The 22,356-nt window shown below is 37.9% G+C and overlaps 2 protein-coding genes across 3 annotated transcripts in view; one reads left to right on the plus strand and one right to left on the minus strand.

The window, feature by feature from the left end:
* Positions 1–5,329, plus strand: part of ric1 (RIC1 homolog, RAB6A GEF complex partner 1) — an 80,864-nt gene extending 75,535 nt beyond the window's left edge. The window contains 4 exon segments of the mRNA XM_084136206.1: positions 209–409; positions 564–741; positions 1,321–1,509; positions 2,594–5,329. Coding sequence (XP_083992332.1) covers positions 209–409; positions 564–741; positions 1,321–1,509; positions 2,594–2,906 — 881 coding nt within the window. The 3' untranslated portion in view covers positions 2,907–5,329.
* Positions 845–22,356, minus strand: part of ermp1 (endoplasmic reticulum metallopeptidase 1) — a 34,775-nt gene continuing 13,263 nt past the window's right edge. The window contains exons 7-15 of one of the 2 annotated variants that reach the window (XM_084136205.1): positions 22,184–22,356; positions 21,496–21,716; positions 17,356–17,530; positions 16,519–16,709; positions 15,369–15,521; positions 11,998–12,200; positions 11,255–11,370; positions 8,684–8,847; positions 845–1,534 (exon numbers count right to left, since the gene is read on the minus strand). The exon at positions 22,184–22,356 is cut by the window's right edge and continues 40 nt beyond it. In XM_084136205.1, coding sequence (XP_083992331.1) covers positions 1,517–1,534; positions 8,684–8,847; positions 11,255–11,370; positions 11,998–12,200; positions 15,369–15,521; positions 16,519–16,709; positions 17,356–17,530; positions 21,496–21,716; positions 22,184–22,356 — 1,414 coding nt within the window. In that variant the 3' untranslated portion in view covers positions 845–1,516. Of the gene's footprint in view, positions 1,535–5,379; positions 8,556–8,683; positions 8,848–11,254; positions 11,371–11,997; positions 12,201–15,368; positions 15,522–16,518; positions 16,710–17,355; positions 17,531–21,495; positions 21,717–22,183 lie in introns of those variants that run through there. The other variant, XM_084136204.1, reaches the window with a different exon arrangement.

Raw genomic sequence — 22,356 nt, forward strand, 5'->3', positions numbered from 1 at the left:
AGAGAGAAAATAAATAAAAAAGTTAATAAAATTGTTTTATTTAGTGCTGGGCAACGATTAATCGCATTCAATATATCTGTAATATTTTATATATAAATAACACTTTTTTAAAAATGTATACACGCATGTGTGTATTTAGATTTATTTATATATATATATATATATATGGTTATGACTTTCCAATCACATGAACTCTCTCTTGCCGTAGTGTTGAGTTCTCGTCTGCTGAAGTCTCAGTCTGCGGACAGTTTGCTGAACAGTGACATGGACACCACGCCCCCTCAGGTCACCCCAGCCAATCACAGCTGGCTTGACGGCTTGGGGGCGGTGCCTAAGGAACTAGACTCCGCCTCTTCTCACGGAGGACCGCAGACCCAGGAGGCTTTTCTCTCTCCTCTTATTAACAAAGGTAAGAGAATAAAATCTCTCTCTCCTCTCGCTCTCTCTCTCTCTCTCTCTCTCTCTCTCTCTCTCTCCTCTCTCTCTCTCTCTCTCTCTCTCTCTCTCTCCTCTCGCTCTCTCTCTCTCTCTTGTCTTATGTTTCTTTTAATTAATCCGCTCAGGAGAGGAGTACAGCATCGGTTCAGCCACGGACCTCACTGAGACCAGTTCGATGGTGGATGGTGATTGGACGATGGTCGATGAGAATTTCTCCACCCTCAGTCTCAGCCAATCAGAGCTGGAGCACATCTCTATGGAGCTGGCCAATAAAGGGCCGCACAAGAGTCAAGTGCAGCTCCGGTGAGTCCAACCGATAACCAATCAAATCACTGACTGTGTTTGACATGACAAGCCTAAAGTGCTTGAAACCCTTGAAAACAGACATATTTATGAAAAGGTTCTTGAAAAGCGCTTGATTTATTGAAAGACAATATATGTGAAATTAGTGTTTAATTTATTGATAAAACAATATTTTCACTAAATCAACGCTGCGGTCCGTCTGATATAGATATAGAGGCATTTCTCATGGCTATGAGTGTGATATTGCTCATAAATATCCAAGTGTATGATACAGCTTTCATTCTTCAGCTCAATCATACTGTATATTCATCAGTTTGAACAAGGAAAGCGATATCTTTGTCATAGTTTCCTTTCAATGGTTAAAGTTTCCACAGTCACTGCATCTGCTGCACTTTATTTGAGCCATTTTGTTTTATTAGTTTATTTTTGTTTATCTGTTTACCTTTTTTCGAATTTGAAAGATATTAAAGATATTTGATAAGTGAGATCTCTGATTGAAGTCCTTGAATTTCCTCTTACAGTGTCTGTATTAACCCTGGTTATCATGCATGCTCTCGTGTGTGTGTGTGTGTTTCTCAGGTATCTCCTGCACGTGTTCATGGAGGCGGGCTGTCTGGAGTGGTGTGTGATCATCGGGCTGATCTTACGGGACGCCAGCGTGATCAAGCAGGTCGTGGGCTTCTTGGACAGTCCGGAGGTCCCGGCAGAGACGGTGCAGAGCATCAGAGCCGGGCTGATGGCGGTCGACCTCTGGGTCTCGTCTGATTGGTCAGTGTTATACGGCTCGGATACACTGCGTGAGAAAATCAAATGATGACGAAAACGTAGATATACACTACCGTTGAAAAGTTTGGGGTCGGCAAGATTTACTTATGTTACTGAAATAAGTCTCTCCTCATTTATTTGACCAAAAATACTTTAAAAATTATTACAATTTAAAATATCTGTTTTCTATGGAAGCTTGTTTCCGCCACAGAAGAAAACATTTTAAAAGATAATTGTGACTATCTCACAATCGCGACTTTTTATCTCACAATTCTGACTTAATTGCGAGTTCTGACAAACTCGTGATTGACTTTTTAAGTCGCAATTCTGAAGAAATTATTTGTTTACTTAGAATTGAGTTTATATCCTACAATTTTGAGAAAAGATGTCAGAACTCGCAATTAAGTCAGATATAATCATTCAATTCTGAGATAAAAAGTCGGAATTGCGAGATATAAACTCGTGATTGTGGGATAGTCACAATTATCTTTTAAAATGTTTTATGTGGCGGAAACAAGCTTCCATAGTTTTCATGTGAATGTATGAATTTTCAGCATCAGCTCCTTCAGAAATCATTCTATTATGATGATTTGATGCTCAAGAAACATTTATGATTATTATCAGTGTTTCATATTTTTGTGATGCATTTTATTTTTCAGGATTCTTTGATGAATAAAGTTCAAAAGAACAGCATTTATTAAAATAGAGTTAAAATTGAGTCAAAAAAGGGTCGTAATTACTGTCACAATTAAAAGTCATAATTTAGTTGGTCACTTTTGATCAATTTAATGCATCCTTGCTGAATAAAAGCAAGAAAAGAATTCTTTACAAAAACTTCTCACTTAGCTCAGCGGCAGCGTGTCATTTTATTGTTTTTTCCATCTTTGATATTTTGAATTTGGGCCGCAGTACCGACCTCGACCACTAGCTTTAACTAAAATAGTTAACTAACGAACCTTATTGTAAAGTGTTACCCATAACCCATGTATAATGTTTAAGAAGTTTCCCTCATTGATTAATGTTGTAATGGACGTGTTTATTTCATGTTATGCTCACTGACTTCCTCTCTGATGTCATTTCCTGTCAGTTTGGGCTACAAGCCGTTCCTGCACCTGATTGGCCCGCAGCTGCTGAAGCTCTCAGAGGTCCCCGAGGAGCCGGTTCAGCCCGAGCCGTTCCAGCCGAGCGGGGCCTCGGAGCCCGAGCCCAGAGCCGAGGACGCCCGCGGGGTCGTGACCTCTGCCCACCCGCTGCGACCCCGCGGGGCCGTGACCTCTGCCCACCCGCTGCCCCTGGACGGCCCCTGTGGAGCCAGCGCTCGACCCCTGGAGGACACGCCCGAGGAGCCCGCGCAGCAGGAGGCCCTGGAGGAGGGGGCGTACGACTGCACTCTCTCATGAGTGTGTGTGTGTGTGTGTGTGTGTGTGAGACGCTGGATGAGGGCTGTACGACTGCACTCTCTCATGACCAGTTACGTGTGCGTGTTGTCAAAAATGCCGACTTGGGTATCAAGTCAGTACTGAAATTTTAAAAATGTGACTCTGAGCGCTGATGAGCAGAATCATAAACACCTCTGATTGGCCGTTGTGGTCATGTGCTCGTCAGATATGTCTGTGATTGGCTACAATGATCAACGCATGGGAGTGTTTTCTTTCAAACGCTTGCGTGTGTGTCTGTGCAAGCGCTCGCTGAAGAGCCTCATTGATGTGTATTTACAATGTTTTTGAAGCGCTGATCATTGTAGCCAATCACAGACAGATCTGATGAGCTCTTGAACACAACGGCCAATCAGAGGTGTTTATGATTCCGCTCATCAGCGCTCAGTCACAATTTTAAAATTTCAGTACCGACGTTACTTTTGAGAACTCTAGTGTGTGTGCGTGTATGTGTGTGTGTGAGCCGCTGGACGAGGGGTCGTACGACTGCACACTCTCATGACCCGTCTGTGCTGCTCCGTGACCGGTTACGTGTGTGTGTGTGTGTGTGTGTGTGTGTGTGTGTGTGTGTCTTTTTATTTGATTGCGGCTCCATCCAGACTGCAGTGTCGTGTGTGTTTTGCAGTGTTTTCTCCATCCTGTGGTCAAATGCGGCGTCATGTTTTTCTCTCTCTTCACTTTAAACACTGCAACAATTTGGTATTAATATTTGGTATTATTGTCTTATTTTGCTTTTGTATTTTCCAGCACAAATATCCCCATTTTCTTAAATCAAGACACATTTACTGGAGAAGCAGCAGAAGGACTGAAGAGGAGTCACAACATCAGAGATCTGTTCTTGTCCAGGCGTAAAACAGGCGTAATCAAACTCAGACATGATTTATTTCTCAACATTATTTTACAGTCAAGATAAAAAAAAAAAATCTGTTACTGATATTGATTTTGTGTCATTATTAAATGTGCAGTTTCATCACTATATTAATATATTTTCTTGAATTAAGTATACATTTTTGATCATTTAATTTTTTTTATTGTAAAACAAGACTTAATCTTCAGTCATTCCGCTTCTTCTCCAGTAAATGTCTTGATTTAAGAATGTTTGGATATTTGTGCTGGAAAAGATGGAAACGAAACTCAAAATAAGACAAAATTAGAACTTTTTTTTTTTTTGCGGTGTCGTTACAACAGCTCTCGCAACCAGCTCTACACCAAATCATGATCATAAAACACTCGCGCACACACACACACACACACACACACGTTTCTCCCCTCATGAGTCAGATGTTGTGTTTATCACAATGATTTTTTTTTTTTTTTTTTTGGTTTGTTTTTGCTCTGGCTTCATGTTTTAAAGTTCATCATGAAATATCAGCCCGTGTTTTATTGGCTGCAGATACACATCTGAGGAAGACTGACCCGTTTGACCCTCGTTGACCTCTCAGATCTCCATCGTGTGTGTGTGTGTGTGTCGTCTTCTCTTCACACTGCAGCTTTAGCTGTTTTTAAAGCGTCCAACACTATATTCTTCTTCTTCTGCTCGTGTTCCTGATGTCGAGGAAGCGTCGGGAAGCTCCCGATGACCGGCATCTTTACTCCGCAGCCGGGATGATCACGTGTTATTTCCTGTCATTAATCTGAAACGTGCAGTGTGTCATCACTATATCCCGACTGACAGCATTACTGCTTTTTCTTCTGAATTGTTGCAGTTTTACGTTTATTTATTTGAGGAGCATCTGGACAAAGAGACGGACGTGTTCTTTGGTTTCAGGGAGTGATTTGTGTGTGTTTTCCAACATCTGAACGGCATCAGTATTACACGAGTGTTCAGTGTTCGTCTTCATGAACGCCTTCAGAACGGACCAAATCATCTGCGCTTATGGAATGCCTTCGTATTATGATTATTATTCTAGTTCTTATGCATCATTGACGGTCGTCGTCTGAGTATTTAGCAGCTTTAATGAGACGCATCTTTATTTTAATGTTTTATTTCCCCCTGAACGGCTCAAACGAGCAGCTTAAACCAGTCCGAGGCGGTTTAAACCGGTTCAAACCAGCTGACAAGTGCCCGAATCCCAGTAAAACCAGCGCTTCTTCTCCTCCTGACGCAGGTTTATGTTCTCACGAGGAACATATGCAGTGATGATCATGATATTCACAAACCAAAGAGCGTCTGGATGTGTGTGTGTGTGAGATTCACTGACATGTTCATGGTACAGATTACCCACAATCCCTCTGTCCCGCTGACGTCACTGGACTGATGTTGAGCTGGAGGGTTTTATCTGGACGTTTCTTCTCAATGAAGTGTACAGAGAGAGTTTGCTGTACAATAACTTTTCTACTCAGTTTTCTATATTTCCTGTACATAAAGAACAATAAATTATTTTTTAAACATCACGTGATCTGTATGTTTTCAGGAATCTTCATATGGAGTCAGTAGCAGAAATTAATACTTTTATTCATCAGACACATTAAATGTATCAAAAGTGGCATTTATAATGTTACAAAAGATTCTATTGCAAATAAATGCTGCTCTTTTAAACTTGATTTCACAGTTTGCATGATCATATGAAGCTGTTTTCAACACTGATAATAATCATAAATGTTAATGAGCATCAAATCATATTAGAGTGATTTGTGAAGGATCATGTGACACTGAAGACTGGAGTAATGATGCTGAAAATTCAGCTTTGATCACAGGAATAAATTACACTTTACTGTATATTCACATAGAAAACAGCTGATTTACATTAGAATAATATATATTTTTTAAAATTACTGTATTTTTGATCAGATAAATCCAGTCTTGGTGAGCAGAAGAGACTTCAGAAAACATTCAGGCTAAAAAAGATTCATATTAAGTAAAAAAAAAAAGTAAATTGTTGATTAACTGAACAAATGAAGGAATGAAAAATAGACAAATGACAGGAGACAGAAAATGATTTTGTCATAGAAAATTGATTTGTCTTGCAAGAACAATTCAGTGCAGCATAATCCTAGAAAATAACAATCAGAACCAGACAAGTGAAACTTTCACAGGAATCTGACAGGAACTCAAACTATGACAATTATTACACAAAATCACTGATTCAGAACAACAGAGTGTGTGAGACAGTTTGAATCATCAGAATACGACAAACTTCATCTTTACAGATGAAGAGTCACATTTTATCCTTAATTATTCAGAGTGGATGTTGTAATTAATTATTCTGTGTATAATTGCTGTAGTTTGTCAGACATGCAAATATGTAACGAACAAGGTTTCTTAGTAAAAGCTCCCGTAAGACCTTGATGTCTAGCATTAATGCATATTTAAAAAAGCAGAATAACAAAATAATTCTCATTGAACAAATATCCTCCCAAATAAAAACACAAAAGCAGGTTATTATAATAATCAACAGCATTAATCAAACATTCGCTAGCTTATCAGTTATAGTTCCTTTGAAATCTGAGACTAAGAACCACTTGCTTGAATTGAAATTAGTTTGAGATTTAACAATCAAAAAGTGCTCGATAGACAAAAGCAACCCGAGCTCAAGCTCATCAAACATGAACATCGTCAAATAACCATCAGAAATGTAATTACAGCAGCATGAATTATTATAATCTGGTAACACTTTACAATAACGTTCAATCTGTTAACTACACTCATTAATGCGTTTAATAATCTTAACTTTAATTTCAAAGTACCGTGTCTATTAATGCGTAAAGCTACAGTAACGTCTAGTTACATTTTTTAATCCTATAATGAATGTTTTATGAGCAATAGAATAATCATATTCATCCAGAACCACAGTGTTCTTCCGCTAAACGCATGCAGTTTTGTTTCTAACCACTAGAGGGCCAAGAGTTGCAGAAATGCACTAGTTGTGTTAATAAAAATATTGTTAGTTGATGTTAGCGAAAGCATTATAACTAACAGGTGAGACGTTATTGTAAAGTGTGTGTGAAACTGTCAGTTTAATCTCTCAAAAGAGCTTGAAATCATGATCAACATTCATCTGTAAATCCAGTTCAGTCCTGTCGCACTAAATCTTTATTATAGTAAGACCATTCAAACATTGGGTACCATCCATCCTGAAACTCAAGTAAAACTGCAAGAACTTCATCCATCAGGCGAATAAAGATTCTGAAGTTTGCATTTACTGTAGTAAAAATAATAATAATAATAAAAGAGTTATTAATACAGGTAATTTTTAAGACTTCAAATCCAGTTCAATCCAGAAGAAGCTTGACACCGTTTTTTCTGCTGCAACAATGATAAAAAAAATAAAAATAAAAAAAACATACAAACATGAACAATTTTCCGATGCTTCAAAAAACGAATAAATAAAAAAAGCACTTGTGTTTGAAGGTTTTGCATGTGTTTGTTTGGATCCAGCTGAATGTGCGTTTGAACTCAATCTGAAAATAAATCTGCACATAAAACACCAAGAACGAGTAAAACGGCTCGTTCACGTCACGTCTGAATGACCGCCATCATCACGAGATCACCGACAGGAAATGACATCATCAGCGCAAGGATCTGTTGACTCGTGATTCTGACATGACGTGATTTGGTGAAAACTCGTTGTGTTTGTTCCATTGGAACCAGTGAATCTCTCAGTGGGAGAGACGTGAAGCTACAAGACCAGCTGAAACCACTTCAGTCACATGACCGAGTCACATGACCACAGAAACACTGAGAGGGAATACGACCAATCTCAAGAAACCGCTCGAGATCATGTGACCGTCACATTTCACCTCCAGATCGAAATTGCGTTATTTTTATGACAATTAAACACCTTCTGTGTAACTTTTGCACAAAAAAAAAAAAAAAAAAAAACGGAATTATTATTATTATTGAAATTTCTAAGTATTAATATATCATGGTAGTATTTGTTGTTTTATTGCAGCATTTTTAGTTTAAATTATTTGAATTAAAAAAACAAAAAGTAAAAAAAATTTTAGAAATATTATTGTACTTTTAGTTTTTTTGTAATTCTCATTATTTCTGTCATGGCATTTTATTATGAAATTATGAAAATTACATTTTAAACTATTAAACCTAAAAAAAAAAAAATAATTTTTTACTAAAACTAAACCGTTATCTCACTGAAAATTAAAAAAAATAAAATAAAATGTCACATGATAATTAAACACATTTTATCCCAAAGTAAAAATCGTAACTGTTTTAAAGAAGGCTTAATTTTCATTTAAATGCCAGCCATTGCATTTTTTTCTTTTTGATTTTGTGTTGAAATATGACCCAGACAAATAAAATAAATAAAATAAAACAATGTGCGTTGGTTGATGTGAATGAAGGAGCTCGTACGTGTTCACGGGTACGCAGTGAGCGGCATAAGTGTGTGTGTGTGTGTGTGTGTGTGTGCATGTGTGTGTGTATGTGAGTGCATGCGTGTGTGAGTGTGTGTGCATGCGTGTGTGTGATCAGGGCCCTCAGTATCTGTACATGTGGTATGTGCTGATCCATGAGGATGGGAACGCCCAGTCTGGGAATCTCTTCAGGAACGACTCAAGCGGGTCGGAGCGTCGGTCCGGACCGGAGAAATAATGAGCGGAGACGGCCAGAGAGATCGAGCCCTCGTCAGGAGACGCTTCTGAAGCTGTGGGTGACTGAAGACGAGACACACACATCACACACACTATACACACCTCCCAATCACATCACACACACTATACACACCTCCCAATCACATCACACACACTATACACACCTCCCAATCACATCAACTCCAACTCACCTGGATCTCGAACCAGAAGCTCCAGGCCGGAGCGTGGAGGCCGTGAGAGTAGAATATGAAGTATTCCCCGCTGAGGTCGAACTGGGGCGTCCCGTCACCGAATGACCATCCGCTCAGAGACACGCCGGCGTCAGGCAGCAGATACAGGGACATGTGGGTCGGGCCTGAGACAGAACAACAGTGTAAACGTGGAGATTATTCATGATTATTAACGGAGAGAGTGTTTGTGAGTCTGATCGATGTGAGTATGTATGTAATGGATGTATGGATGTATATATTTATGTATGTATGGATGTATGTATGGATGGATGTATGTATGTATATATTTATGTATGTATGTATGGATGTATGTATGTATGGATGTATGTATGTATGGATGTATGGATGGATGGATGGATGGATGGATGGATGGATGGATGGATGGATGGATGGATGGATGGATATATGTATGTATGTATGGATGTATATATGTATGGATGTATGTATGGATGTATGTATGGATGCATGTATGGATGTATGTATGTATGTATGTATGTATGTATGTATGTATATATGTATGGATGTATGGATGTATGTATGGATGTATGGATGTATGTATGTATGGATGTATGTATGGATGTATGTATGTATGGATGTATGGATGGATGGATGGATGGATGGATGGATGGATGGATGGATATATGTATGTATGTATGGATGTATATATGTATGGATGTATGGATGGATGGATGGATGGATGGATGGATGGATGGATATATGTATGTATGTATGGATGTATATATGTATGGATGTATGTATGGATGTATGTATGGATGTATGTATGTATGTATGTATGTATATATGTATGGATGTATGTATGGATGTATGTATGTATGGATGTATGGATGGATGGATGGATGGATGGATGGATGGATGGATGGATGGATATATGTATGTATGGATGGATGTATGTATGGATGTATGTATATATGTATGGATGTATGTATGGATGTATGTATGGATGTATGTATGTATATATGTATGGATGTATGTATGTATGTATGGATGTATGTATGTATGGATGTATGGATGGATGGATGGATGGATGGATGGATATATGTATGTATGGATGGATGTATGGATGGATGTATGTATGGATGTATGTATATATGTATGGATGTATGTATGGATGTATGTATGTATGCATGTATGTATGTATGTATGTATATATGTATGGATGTATGGATGTATGTATGGATGTATGGATGTATGGATGTATGTATGTATATATGTATGGATGTATGGATGTATGTATGGATGTATGGATGGATGGATGGATGGATGGATGGATGTATGGATGGTAGGGCTGAACGATATATTGTTATCGTATCTATATCTAGATATGAACTTTCAAGATATTACTATCGAAAAAAGCAACGATATAGACGATACAGATTTCCCCTCTCCGCGCTCGCCCTGCATACAACTCTGGCAGTCACAACAAACATCAGTTTTACGAGTGCCCTTGAATGCACCGCTAAAGCCAGCGCACACACACTACCAGGGACGTGGGAACTATATTGTGAGAGGGGGGGCGGCGTTTCCATGGTGACGCGTCATTGCTTGTCACGTGACACACCGCAGCAGCAACAGCGCTGAATGAATGATGATCTGCTTTTATGTCATTTTTCCTTTTTTATTCAGAATATTCACAAATGTGTTAGCTATGGCATGAAATATCTGATATTCCGATTGTCAAATACATGCAAGTGGAAGTATATTGTTGTTTAAACACCTTTATAACGATCGCGTTAGTTGAGCTGTATGCGCGATGGGCGCCGCCGTGTTAGTTCGTGCCGCAGACGCAGTTCAGAGAATCAGATCTGTTGGATTTACAACCTCTGTTTACAACATGTGAATTCATCCACTTCTCCCGAAATACTTAAAAGTAAGTGGCTGGTGAACTGGGAATAGAATAGAGTAAACATTGAAGTTACTTACACAATGTGTATCTGATATGAATAAAACGTGTCGAATTATAATGGAAAGGATTATTATTACCTCTTCCATAGACATCAGTGTGTATTTTACAAACTCTAAATGTATTGTTTTTTTAGTACTTATGTGAATTTATATGTCAGAAACCTAAAATAAACAGTATGTGGTTGAAAACACTGAAAAGTTGTGATATATGACAGCTCTGAGCGCGCCTGTCTCTGGCTAAATTCAACATTTGAACAACATTATATATATATATATATATATATATATATATATCGTATTGTATCGATATCGAGATATCTGGCATGAAAATCGAGATATGAAATTTTGTCCATATCGTTCAGCCCTAATGGATGGATGTATGTATGTATGTATGTATGGATGTATGGATGCATGCATGTATCGATGGATGTATAGATTTATGTATGTATGTATGGACGGATGAATGGATGTATTTATAAAACAGTTAAAAATGGTAATATTTGTGATATATTTTAAATTAAACACAGTTTTATAATTAAAAACTGTTTTTAAAGAATATCAACATTCATTATTATATTTCATGAAAATCCTATTAGTCTGACATCTCACCTTTGACCTCAAAAGTCATTTTAACGCTTCCCTGTTCGGTCTCCTGTCTGGATACAAGCCGGAACTCCAGCGGAGCTTCAGGAGAGACTTCAGGAGCCGGGAGATACCAGTTCTTCCTGAAACAGGGAGAGACAGACATCATGAGGTTCAACCTTCCGGTCTCTCTCTCGAATCAACACTGAAGAGACTTAAACTGCAGTTCATCGTCTGGCCACTAGAGAGAGTGGGCCACCGACTGCAGAAGAGTCTCAATAATCCCATAAACCCCCATGTTAAAATGCCCAACTTTACAGCAGAAAAAAACATGTTTACAGCCTGGTGCAAAAAGTGGTTTTAGTCTATATAGATAATTTTGGCCTTAATGAAAACTGTGAGGGGGGTGAATATTTTTGTAACTCATCCGTCGCTTAAATTATATTAAGTCTTAAAGTTGTGCAATATTAAGGGCGTGGCCACTTGATTGACAGGTGGATTGCCGCTGATGTCACTACTAGCCGTTTGTCTGCTGCCTTTCGATTTCTCTGCAGAATCATGGGTAATGTAGTTTTTCACCAGGAATTATGCTCCTAAATGTGATTTTTCGGTTATCGAGTGACGCGCTGCTAAGATGGCGATGTCCGGCTCCGCCCACTTTGGGCTTCAATAATGCTCTTCAGAAACACTACGAGTGACGTCACGCACACATTTCTTTACAGCCTATAGGTTTAACGCTGAAGCCGCACATCATCCGATCCTTCACTCACTTGACCAGGAACTTGACCGGGAGGAACCATGGGAATCCGCAGTAGGGCAGCTGGTCCTGGCAGTGTGTGCGGATGCTGTCGTTGATCTCTGGGATGTGAGGAGTGACGTGCTGCATCCCGGTGTAATCCAGACTGTTGATCCATAATCCCGAGTCGGAGCTCTGCAGCGATCCGTCCAGCGCGTGGAACCTGCGTGTGGTGTGCTGAAAACACACACACACAACCAGTGTTGGGGAAAGTTACTTTGAAAATTAATACATTACAATATTGCGTTACTTAGCTACTTTTTTTAGAAAAGTAATGCGTTACATTACTTTTGTGTTACTTTTTTTCCCACCTGGGCTGGGCTTGTTTTTTTATAACAAAAAAGTAATATTTCTGGGCAAATGTAAAGACCCTTTCACACCAAAAGTGAAATAATAAGCCTCAGGCTGAAGGAACTGCAGATTCACTCGTGTACAGTAGAGTACAGTAGAGTAGAGTACAGTAGAGTACAGTAGTGTGGAGTACAGTAGAGTACAGTAGTGTGGAGTACAGTAGAGTACAGTAGAGGTAGAGTACAGTAGTGTGGATTACAGTAGAGTAGAGTAGAGTACTGTAGAGTACTGTAGAGAACAGTAGCGTACAGTAGAGTAGAGTAGAGTAGCGTGGGGTACAGTAGAGTAGAGTACAGTAGAGTAGAGAACAGTAGAGTACAGTAGCGTGGAGTACAGTAGAGTAGAGTACAGTAGAGTACTGTAGAGAACAGTAGAGTACAGTAGCGTGGAGTACAGTAGAGTACAGTAGAGTGCAGTAGAGTAGAGTACAGTAGTGTGGAGTACTGTGGAGTAGAGTACAGTAGCGTTGAGTACTGTAGAGAACAGTAGAGTACAGTAGCGTGGAGTACAGTAGAGTACAGTAGCGTGGAGTACTGTAGAGAACAGTAGAGTACAGTAGCGTGGAGAACAGTAGAGTACAGTGGAGTACAGTAGAATAGAGTGCAGTAGAGGTAGAGAACAGTAGAGTACAGTACAGTAGAAAAGAGTACAGTAGAGGTAGAGTACTGTAGAGAACAGTAGAGTACAGTAGCGTGGAGTACTGTAGAGAACAGTAGAGTACAGTAGCGTGGAGTACAGTAGAGTACAGTAGCGTGGAGTACTGTAGAGAACAGTAGAGTACAGTAGCGTGGAGAACAGTAGAGTACAGTGGAGTACAGTAGAATAGAGTGCAGTAGAGGTAGAGAACAGTAGAGTACAGTACAGTAGAAAAGAGTACAGTAGAGGTAGAGTACTGTAGAGAACAGTAGAGTACAGTAGTGTGGAGTACAGTAGAGTACTGTAGAGAACAGTAGAATACAGTACAGTAGAATAGAGTACAGTAGAGGTAGAGTACAGTAGAGTACAGTACTGTAGAGTATAGTAGAGTACGGTAGATGTAGAGTACTGTAGAGAACAGTAGAGTAGAGTACAGTAGAGAACAGTAGAGGTAGAGTAAAGTAGAGAACAGTAGAGTACAGTAGAGAACAGTACAGTACTGTACAGTAGAGTACAGTAGAGGTAGCGTAAAGTAGAGTACAGTAGAGGTAGAGCACAGTAGAGGTAAAGTAGAGAACAGTAGAGTAGAGTACAGTAGAGGTAGAGTACAGTAGAGGTAGAGTAGAGAACAGTAGAGTAGAGTACAGTAGAGGTAAAGTAGAGAACAGTAGAGTAGAGTACAGTAGAGGTAGAGTACAGTAGAGGTAGAGTAGAGAACAGTAGAGTAGAGTACAGTAGAGGTAGAGTACTGTAGAGAACAGTAGAGTGCAGTAGAGGTAGAGTACAGTAGAGGTAAAGTAGAGAACAGTAGAGTACAGTAGAGGTATAGTACAGTAGAGAACAGTAGAGTACAGTAGAGTACAGTAGCGTAGAGTACAGTAGAGAACAGAAGGGTACAGTACAGTAGAGGTAGAGCACAGTAGAGTGCAGTAGCGTGGAGTACAGTATAGGTAGAGTACAGTAGAGAACATTAGAGGTAGATTACAGTAGAGTACAGCATGGTACAGTAGAGAACAGTAGAGGTAGAGTACATTAGAGTACAGCAGAGTACAGTAGAGTGTAGTACAGTAGAGGTAGAGTACAGTAGAGTACAGCAGAGTAAAGTAATGTAGTACAGTAGAGTACAGTAGAGCACAGTAGAGTGTAGTACAGTAGAGGTAGAGTACAGTGGAGTACAGTAGAGCACAGTAGAGTGTAGTACAGTAGAGGTAGAGTACAGTAGAGTACAGCGGCGTACAGTAACATGGAGTACAGTAGAGTAGCGTACAGTACAGTATAGGTAGAGTACTGTAGAGAGCAATAGAGTACAGTAGCGTGGAGTACAGTAGAGTACAGTAGAGGTAGAGTACAGTAGAATAGAGTACAGTAGAGCAGAGTACAGTAGAGTACAGTAGAGGTAGAGTACAGTAGAATAGAGTACAGTAGACCAGAGTACAGTACAGTAGAGTAGAGTACAGTAGAATAGAGTACAGTAGAGCAGAGTACAGTAGAGTACAGTAGAGGTAGAGTACATTAGAATGGAGTACAGTACACCAGAGTACAGTAGAGTAGAGTACAGTAGAGTACAGTAGAGGGCGCCGTTCAAGCAAACCTTTCGGCTGCTGTTCTGGATAACAGAAGAATAGGATGCAGGAGAAGAAAGTTTAACACTACCAACAAAAACAAATCTATAGTCATTTTTGCTTATGGTTTAACTGTATCATCGAAGGTCAGAAGCAAGTACATTGGTCAATAAAGTGAGATTAAATGCATAAAAATGTAAAATGTATGTTTTTAACATATTTAGTTATTGGAGGTTTGCATAGTATTCTGATTCTGCATTTCAATGATTTTTATTAATTTTGAGGAATATTGAATCTTTTTTTGTGTGCAAGTGACATGAGTACCGGTAAATGCTCACATTTAGCCTAGAACTACAATTACCATGATGGTATGTTTACACAATGTTTACACACACATGCACACACACAACGCCTCTGCACTTCAATTTGTCTCAACATGAGGACAAGAGAGCCGTCAGTCAATAAATGGGAAAACAAAGTAACTTGTGTTACTTATTTGAAAAATTAACTGATATTTTCTTGTAAATTTTAAATGTAATGCGTTACTTTACTAGTTACTTGAAAAAGTAATCTGATTACGTAACTCAAGTTACTTGGAATGAGTCACCCCTAACACTTGACACAACTACTGTAATAATCCATTCAGATGTGCATCATGTTAAAATAAAATGATTTTTTTTTTCATATATATATTCATAGACCAGTAAATATATATAAAAACTTAAACTTATTGTCAGGTAATGTTTCATGGTTTGAGTTTCAGTAAAATCTAATAACGGATCAGCGATGACGATACCTGAACAAAGACTCGTTTGGGTCGCGGGCTGGACGGGTCACCAGAGTACGGGAAGAACAGACCACAGCAGACCAGAACAAACATCAGCGTGAACACTGACCCCAGACCAGCCAGCATCCGCTTCGTGCAGCGAGACAGATAGATGAAATGCATCTGGAGAGAGAGAGAGAGAGAGAGAGAGAGAGAGAGAGAGAGAGAGAGAGTGGGAGAGAGAGGGAGAGAGAGAGAGAGAGAGAGAGAGAGAGAGAGTGGGAGAGAGAGAGAGAGAGAGAGAGAGAGAGAGAGAGAGTGGGAGAGAGAGTGTTTCAGAAACACTTTATTTTTTACACATTTTTTACATTTCTAATTCAAACATCACAATTTTTGAATTTGAATGTTTGAGTTTAAATGTTTGAATTTTAATGTTTGAATTTAAAGGCTTGAATGCTTGAATTTTACTTTTTGAATGGAATTTAAATGTTTGAATTTGAATGTTTGAATTTGAATGTTTGAATTTAAAGGTTTTAATGTTTGAATTTTACTGTTTGAATGTTTGAATTTAAAGCCTTGAATGTTTGAATTTTACTTTTTGAATGGAATTTAAATGTTTGAATTTAAATTTTTAAATGTAAAGGCTTGAATGCTTGAATTTTAATGTTTGAATTTGAATGTTTAAATTTAAAGGTTTTAATGTTTGAATTTTACTGTTTGAATGTTTGAATTTGAATGGTTCAGTTCAAATGTTTGAATTTAAATGTTTGAATTTAAATTTTTAAATGTAAAGGCTTGAATGCTTGAATTTTAATGTTTGAATTTGAATGTTTAAATTTAAAGGTTTTAATGTTTGAATTTTACTGTTTGAATGTTTGAATTTGAATGGTTCAGTTCAAATGTTTGAATTTAAATGTTTGAATTTAAAGCCTTGAATGTTTGAATTTTACTTTTTGAATGGAATTTAAATGTTTGAATTTGAATGTTTGAATTTTACTTTTTGAATGGAATTTAAATGTTTGAATGGAATTTAAATGTTTAAATGTAAATGCTTGAATGCTTGAATTTTACTGTTTGAATGTTTGAATTTAAAGGCTTGAATGTTTGAATTTGACTGTCTGAATTTGACTTTAAATGTTTCAATTTGAATTTACTGTTACAGTTAGTTTGTATGACTCACAAAATAGGAAGACAGAATCACGGTTGCCAGGGTAACAATTGACGCCAGGACGACATCGGGTGGTATTTCGGTTCCGCTGCGGCCCAGGATTGGTGTGAAGATCTCGAAAACCACCCAGATGAGGAACATGATGTGGACGTAAGGCACGGTGAGACCCACGAGGTACAGGAGAGAGTACTGAAGAGATGCTCCTGCACACACACACAAACACACACACACACACCACTAATCAGCACAACAGTCATGTGTCGACCTCATTTAAACATCAGAGCCCTGATTTCTGCCCTTTGACCCCATCCTGAGCTAAAACTACTGCTGACCAGAGACATGAAACACCCTAAAGGTACGGCAAAATAAAAGTCCAGTTTTAATACAAATATTGGATAATTTTGATGCAATTGAAATACTATTATATATTTATATACAGGCATTATATATTTAAAAATATAAATATATATATATACATTTTTTAAATACAGAATTAAGCAATTGGCTTTTATTTTGACATTGTACTGAAGCCAAAGCAAATGACTGAAATATTACCTTAAAAATATTTACTTTGTATTATGGTGATAGCATATTATTTTGTCTACACACTAATTTATAGACCTGAATGAATGAATAATAATAATAATTATAATAAATGAATATAATGAATGTTTTAAATGCTGTATTGTATAACACTTAAAATATCACAAAAATATCATAATATATAATTAATACCTTAAGGAACCATGACAGCTGTAAAACAAAACGTCTGAAATAAATACACCAAATAAGCTTCATCTCAGAGGAATAATGTAAAGAATCGTGTGTGAGTGTGGTGTGACCTCTGACCTCTGGCTCTGAAGTGTTTTCTGAGCATCAGTTTGCTGGCGAGCGGAAACACCACCATCATCATGGGAACGTACGCTGAACACAATCCTCGCTGAGTGAGGAAGAGCAGCACACAACACCACAACAGCAGACTCACGTCGAAGAAGAGATCGGACAGATACACACGACTCGCGCTCTGGACACACACACACACACACACAGAGAGAGAGAGAGAGACACACACACACACACACACACACAGAGAGAGAGAGAGAGAGAGAGAGAGAGAGAGAGAGAGACACACAGACACAGACACAGACACAGACACAGAGAGAGAGAGAGAGACAGACACACACACACAGAGAGAGCGTGACACAGACACACAAACACAGAGAAACACACACACACACACACAGACAGGTCAGCTAATTCACTTCCCTTATTAAAACATACTGTACCATCAGATATACAGTCAAACCAAAAAATTATGCAGACATCGGATATCATTTTTTATTTTTTTGTATATTTTTATTTTTTTGTATTTGTGATCAGGACACTATAGTTCATTAATGTAAGTGAGGAGAGCAAAATAAAGTCAACTCGTGACATATTATACCCAAATATTCTTCATACAGTGACTACCAGTGACATTTATACAGATTTGGGACTAAAAATGATTCGGACACTTTGAGCTGATCATGTTTTGCTGAAGTGTGTTTTCTTTAATTGCTAATGCTCTTTTTACACACAGACTGAACACAATGAAGCATTGCTTGGTGATTGGTTGAGCTAAACTGGTATTATCTAATTGTGTAGTTAAATTTAACAGCTGACAGATATTCAACATAATTCATGTGTGAGACAGTCTAACAGAAGGACGGACAAAACCAGTCAAATATCAACTGAGTTCTGCTCATATTTTATTACCGTTTTCTAAACTATAGCGAATAAACTGTGATAATGTGAGAAATGTTGAAGGAGTCTGAATACACTTTGGTTTGACTGTATATATATATATATATATATATATATATATGAGAATGTATAAAGAATAAATATGTATAAACAATTATTCAATAAATGTTTACATGCTGTAACGTGAGAAACAGGTTAAAATGCAGCAAAATATGAAAAGAAAAAATAAACAAGGTTTTTAAAGTCAGGAAAGGTTTTTTTAAGTTTATCTAACTTATTTAAATAACTCAGGAAAAAAAAGTTGAATGAATATTTTACTGAATTAAAAAAAGTTAGTTTATCAATAGTTAGTCACAATAGTTGAAATCACAATAATCCATTAAAATATGACTCCAACATAGTGAAAGAGTGTAAATAATGAGCCACGAACAAGTGAAAATAACAAAAGGTGAAGAAGATCACTTAAGATTGTTACAAATTAATTTAAAAAGTATGAATATTCCACTGTCTCTTAATTAATATGAGCTCACAGAATCTGCAAATAAGTGTTTCTTATATAAAACACACTGAATAAACACTGGACAACATGTGACGTCTCTCACACACACACTGACTGTGTCTCAGCCAATCAGAGCGAGGCAGGAGTCGGACGTCAGCCGAGAATCAACTAGAGCAGATATTTTACAGTATGTGTGTGTGTGTGTGTTTACAGTGTACTTACCCAAGAAATGACTGGTAATATCAGGTAAAGACATGGGTTAGGGTTATGTTTAGGGGTTGGTGCAGTTATTACCCAGTTATTGTGACTGCTATATTAAGTACAGTCTGTACATGTGGAACAGGAGTGTGAAATAAAGAGTTACTGATATTTCAGCACAAGCCACATGCTCTTTAACACAGTGTGTGTTAGTGTGTGAGAGGTCACTGTCCTCGGGCATCTGTTCATTCAGCAGAAACACAACAACCAGTCCTTTATCTGACCTGACCTCACACTCTTATCACACACACTCTTATCACACACACTCATGTAAGTCTCTAGGTTAGAGGCAACAAATGCTTGAAAGATGACGTTTTGATTGACAGATCCATCAGAACATCTGTTTAATACTATAAATGAATACCTTTAAATTGATCAAAAGTGACATTTATAATGTCACAAAAGATTATATTTCAAATAAATGCTGTTCTTTTGAACTTTCTATTAATCAAAGAATCCTGAACAATAAACTGCATCAGTTTCCATTATTTTTAACATTGATAATAATCATAAATGTTAATGAGCATCAAATCATCATATTAGAGTGATTTGTGAAGGATCATGTGACACTGAAGACTGGAGTAATGATGCTGAAAACTCAGCTTTGATCACAGGAATAAATTACACTTTACTATATATTCACATAGAAAACAGATGCTTTACATTGTAATATTATTATTTCACAGGTTTTACTGTATTTTTGATCAAATAAATGTGCAGAAGAAACTTAAACTGCGAACGCTAGTTTTTCTGTGAAATAATAAACCTGTGATGAGAAATCCATCAAAGCTCACAGAGAAGAGAAGAATGAAGAAATGATCCGCTGATACTGTGTGACCTGAATATATTCTAATAACTAATCTGGAAAATTAAAGTGTAACTATACGAACACACAAGAAAGCAGCTTCAATGATTAACAAATAATGTAAGATTGCAAAACCACGACAGCACAAGCAAACACGTTCTTTATTCTCTCATAATATATTACTATGTATATTATATTTTATTATATATATATATATTACTACAGTTTTGATGCGCTTATATTAACTGAGAGACTAAATAGAATATTTGTACTTTTATTAAATCATATCAAGCTTTTTGATCATGAACTAAAAAAAAGTATCATTAAATGCAACGGTGAACAGTTACAGTCTCTGAAATGCACATTTCCGATCTACAATCATACAGATTTAAACCTGGAAACTAGACGAATAAAACCGCTGTTAATTAGACGCAGCTGTGAACTCTGGGTAACCGCGTCTGGTGAATTAGTCATGAGTAACCTGACGCGCAGGTAAAGCCCCTCGGTGACATTGACGGAGCACAGCCGTGGAAAACACAAACCCATTAGAAAAGCTGTGATGTCATGTGACTCGAGGCGCGAGAACTGGACACTCAGTGACCGGCGCTGTGGCTCTCAGACGTCCTGGAGCATGTAAACCCATCTCAGCGCACTCAGGTTTACATCAGTTCACCTCGACACACACACGTTTAACACGATCCCAGAGGAACGAGACACTGGTCTGATCAGATGAACATAATATTAGCCAGCATGTTATCAGTCATAAAATTAATTATTACTAATGTATATAAATTAATTATTTTAAATATATATATTTTAAAATTTATTTAAATAATACTACTGATTTTGCATTAAAATTGATAATTAAATAAATCAAACATATATATATTTAATTTAAATAATACTAATGACTTGACATTTAAATAAATAATTAGATTATTATTATTATTTATTTAAATAATGCTACTGATTAAACTTTATTTTAAAAAAAATGCATAAATAAATAAACACATTTTTATTTTATTTTGTCCAGCATATCAATTATCACTTTTCAGTGAAAACATGACTTATTAAAAAATATATATAAATTGATTATTTAAATATTTATTTATTTATTTATTTATTTAAATAATCAATTTATATATATATATATATATATATATATATATATATATATATATATATATATATATATATATATATATATATATAATATACGGTCATTCAAATAATTAAGGAAATAAATAAAGTATTATTTGTATTTATTTAGATAATGTCAGATTTTAAATTTAAAAATACATAAATATTTTTATTTAAATAATGCTGTTTAAATAATTTTTATTTAAATAAAAACAGGTATGAAATAAATACATAAATCTGTGCTGTATTAATTTAAATAATTCTACTGCTTTGGGCTGAATAAATAAACGCTATTTATTCAATAATGCTACTTAATCTGCTTTGGCATTAAAAATATTTAGTTTAGGTTTACATCCGTTGGGTTCGCTGACATCAGTGTCAGTGTGACATCATCAAAGTGTGACATCACTCAGACTTCAGTCAGCTGAAGCCGTCATGATGGCGTACGTATGAGCTCATGTTTGAGAACTCGTGTGTGTGTGTGTGTGTGTGTGTGTGTGTGTGTGTGTGTGTGTGTGTGTGTGTGTTTTGTCCCCTCACTCACCCCGTAGTACAGGTTCTTGGCCAGCGTGTGTATCAGCAGCATCTTGCCGGCGGCGACGGATCCGTACAGACAGACGGCGGCGTAGAAGTGTGTGTACCAGAACATGGAGCGACCCGTCAGTGTGACGAGCAGAGCCACGATCAGAACCGACAGCAGAGCCACGAACCAGCCCAGCAGCACCACACACACCGCACACGCCAGATCATGTGTGTATCGCCTGCCTGTGGGAGAACACACACACACACACATCAGATCACACACACCGCACACACCAGATCACGTGTGTATCGCCTGCCTGTGGGAGAACACACACACATCAGATCACACACACCGCACACACCAGATCACGTGTGTATCGCCGGCCTGTGGGAGAACACACACACACACATCAGATCACACACACCGCACACGCCAGATCATGTGTGTATCGCCTGCCTGTGGGAGAACACACACACACACACATCAGATCACACACACCTCACACACACGATCACGTGTGTATCGCCGGCCTGTGGGAGAACACACACACACACATCAGATCACACACACCGCACACGCCAGATCATGTGTGTATCGCCTGCCTGTGGGAGAACACACACACACACACACACATCAGATCGCACACACCAGATCACGTGTGTATCCCCGGCCTGTGGGACCGATGTCTGGTCATGTGACCTTCACGTACCCACACTGCTGGTCATCATGCACTTCCTGCCCAGGTAGATCACCGTGGCGACGGCCGCCATGAGGTTGATGATGGTGCCGACGCGCGCGGGATACGCCACCACCGTCAGTCCCAGCAGGTCGAAGAACACCATGTTACCGTGCCGATACTCCGAGGAATCCGCCAGCTCATCC

The sequence above is a fragment of the Abramis brama genome, assembly GCF_963993115.1.
Source record: "Abramis brama genome assembly, chromosome: 15".
NCBI classification, from domain to species: Eukaryota; Metazoa; Chordata; class Actinopteri; order Cypriniformes; family Leuciscidae; genus Abramis; species Abramis brama.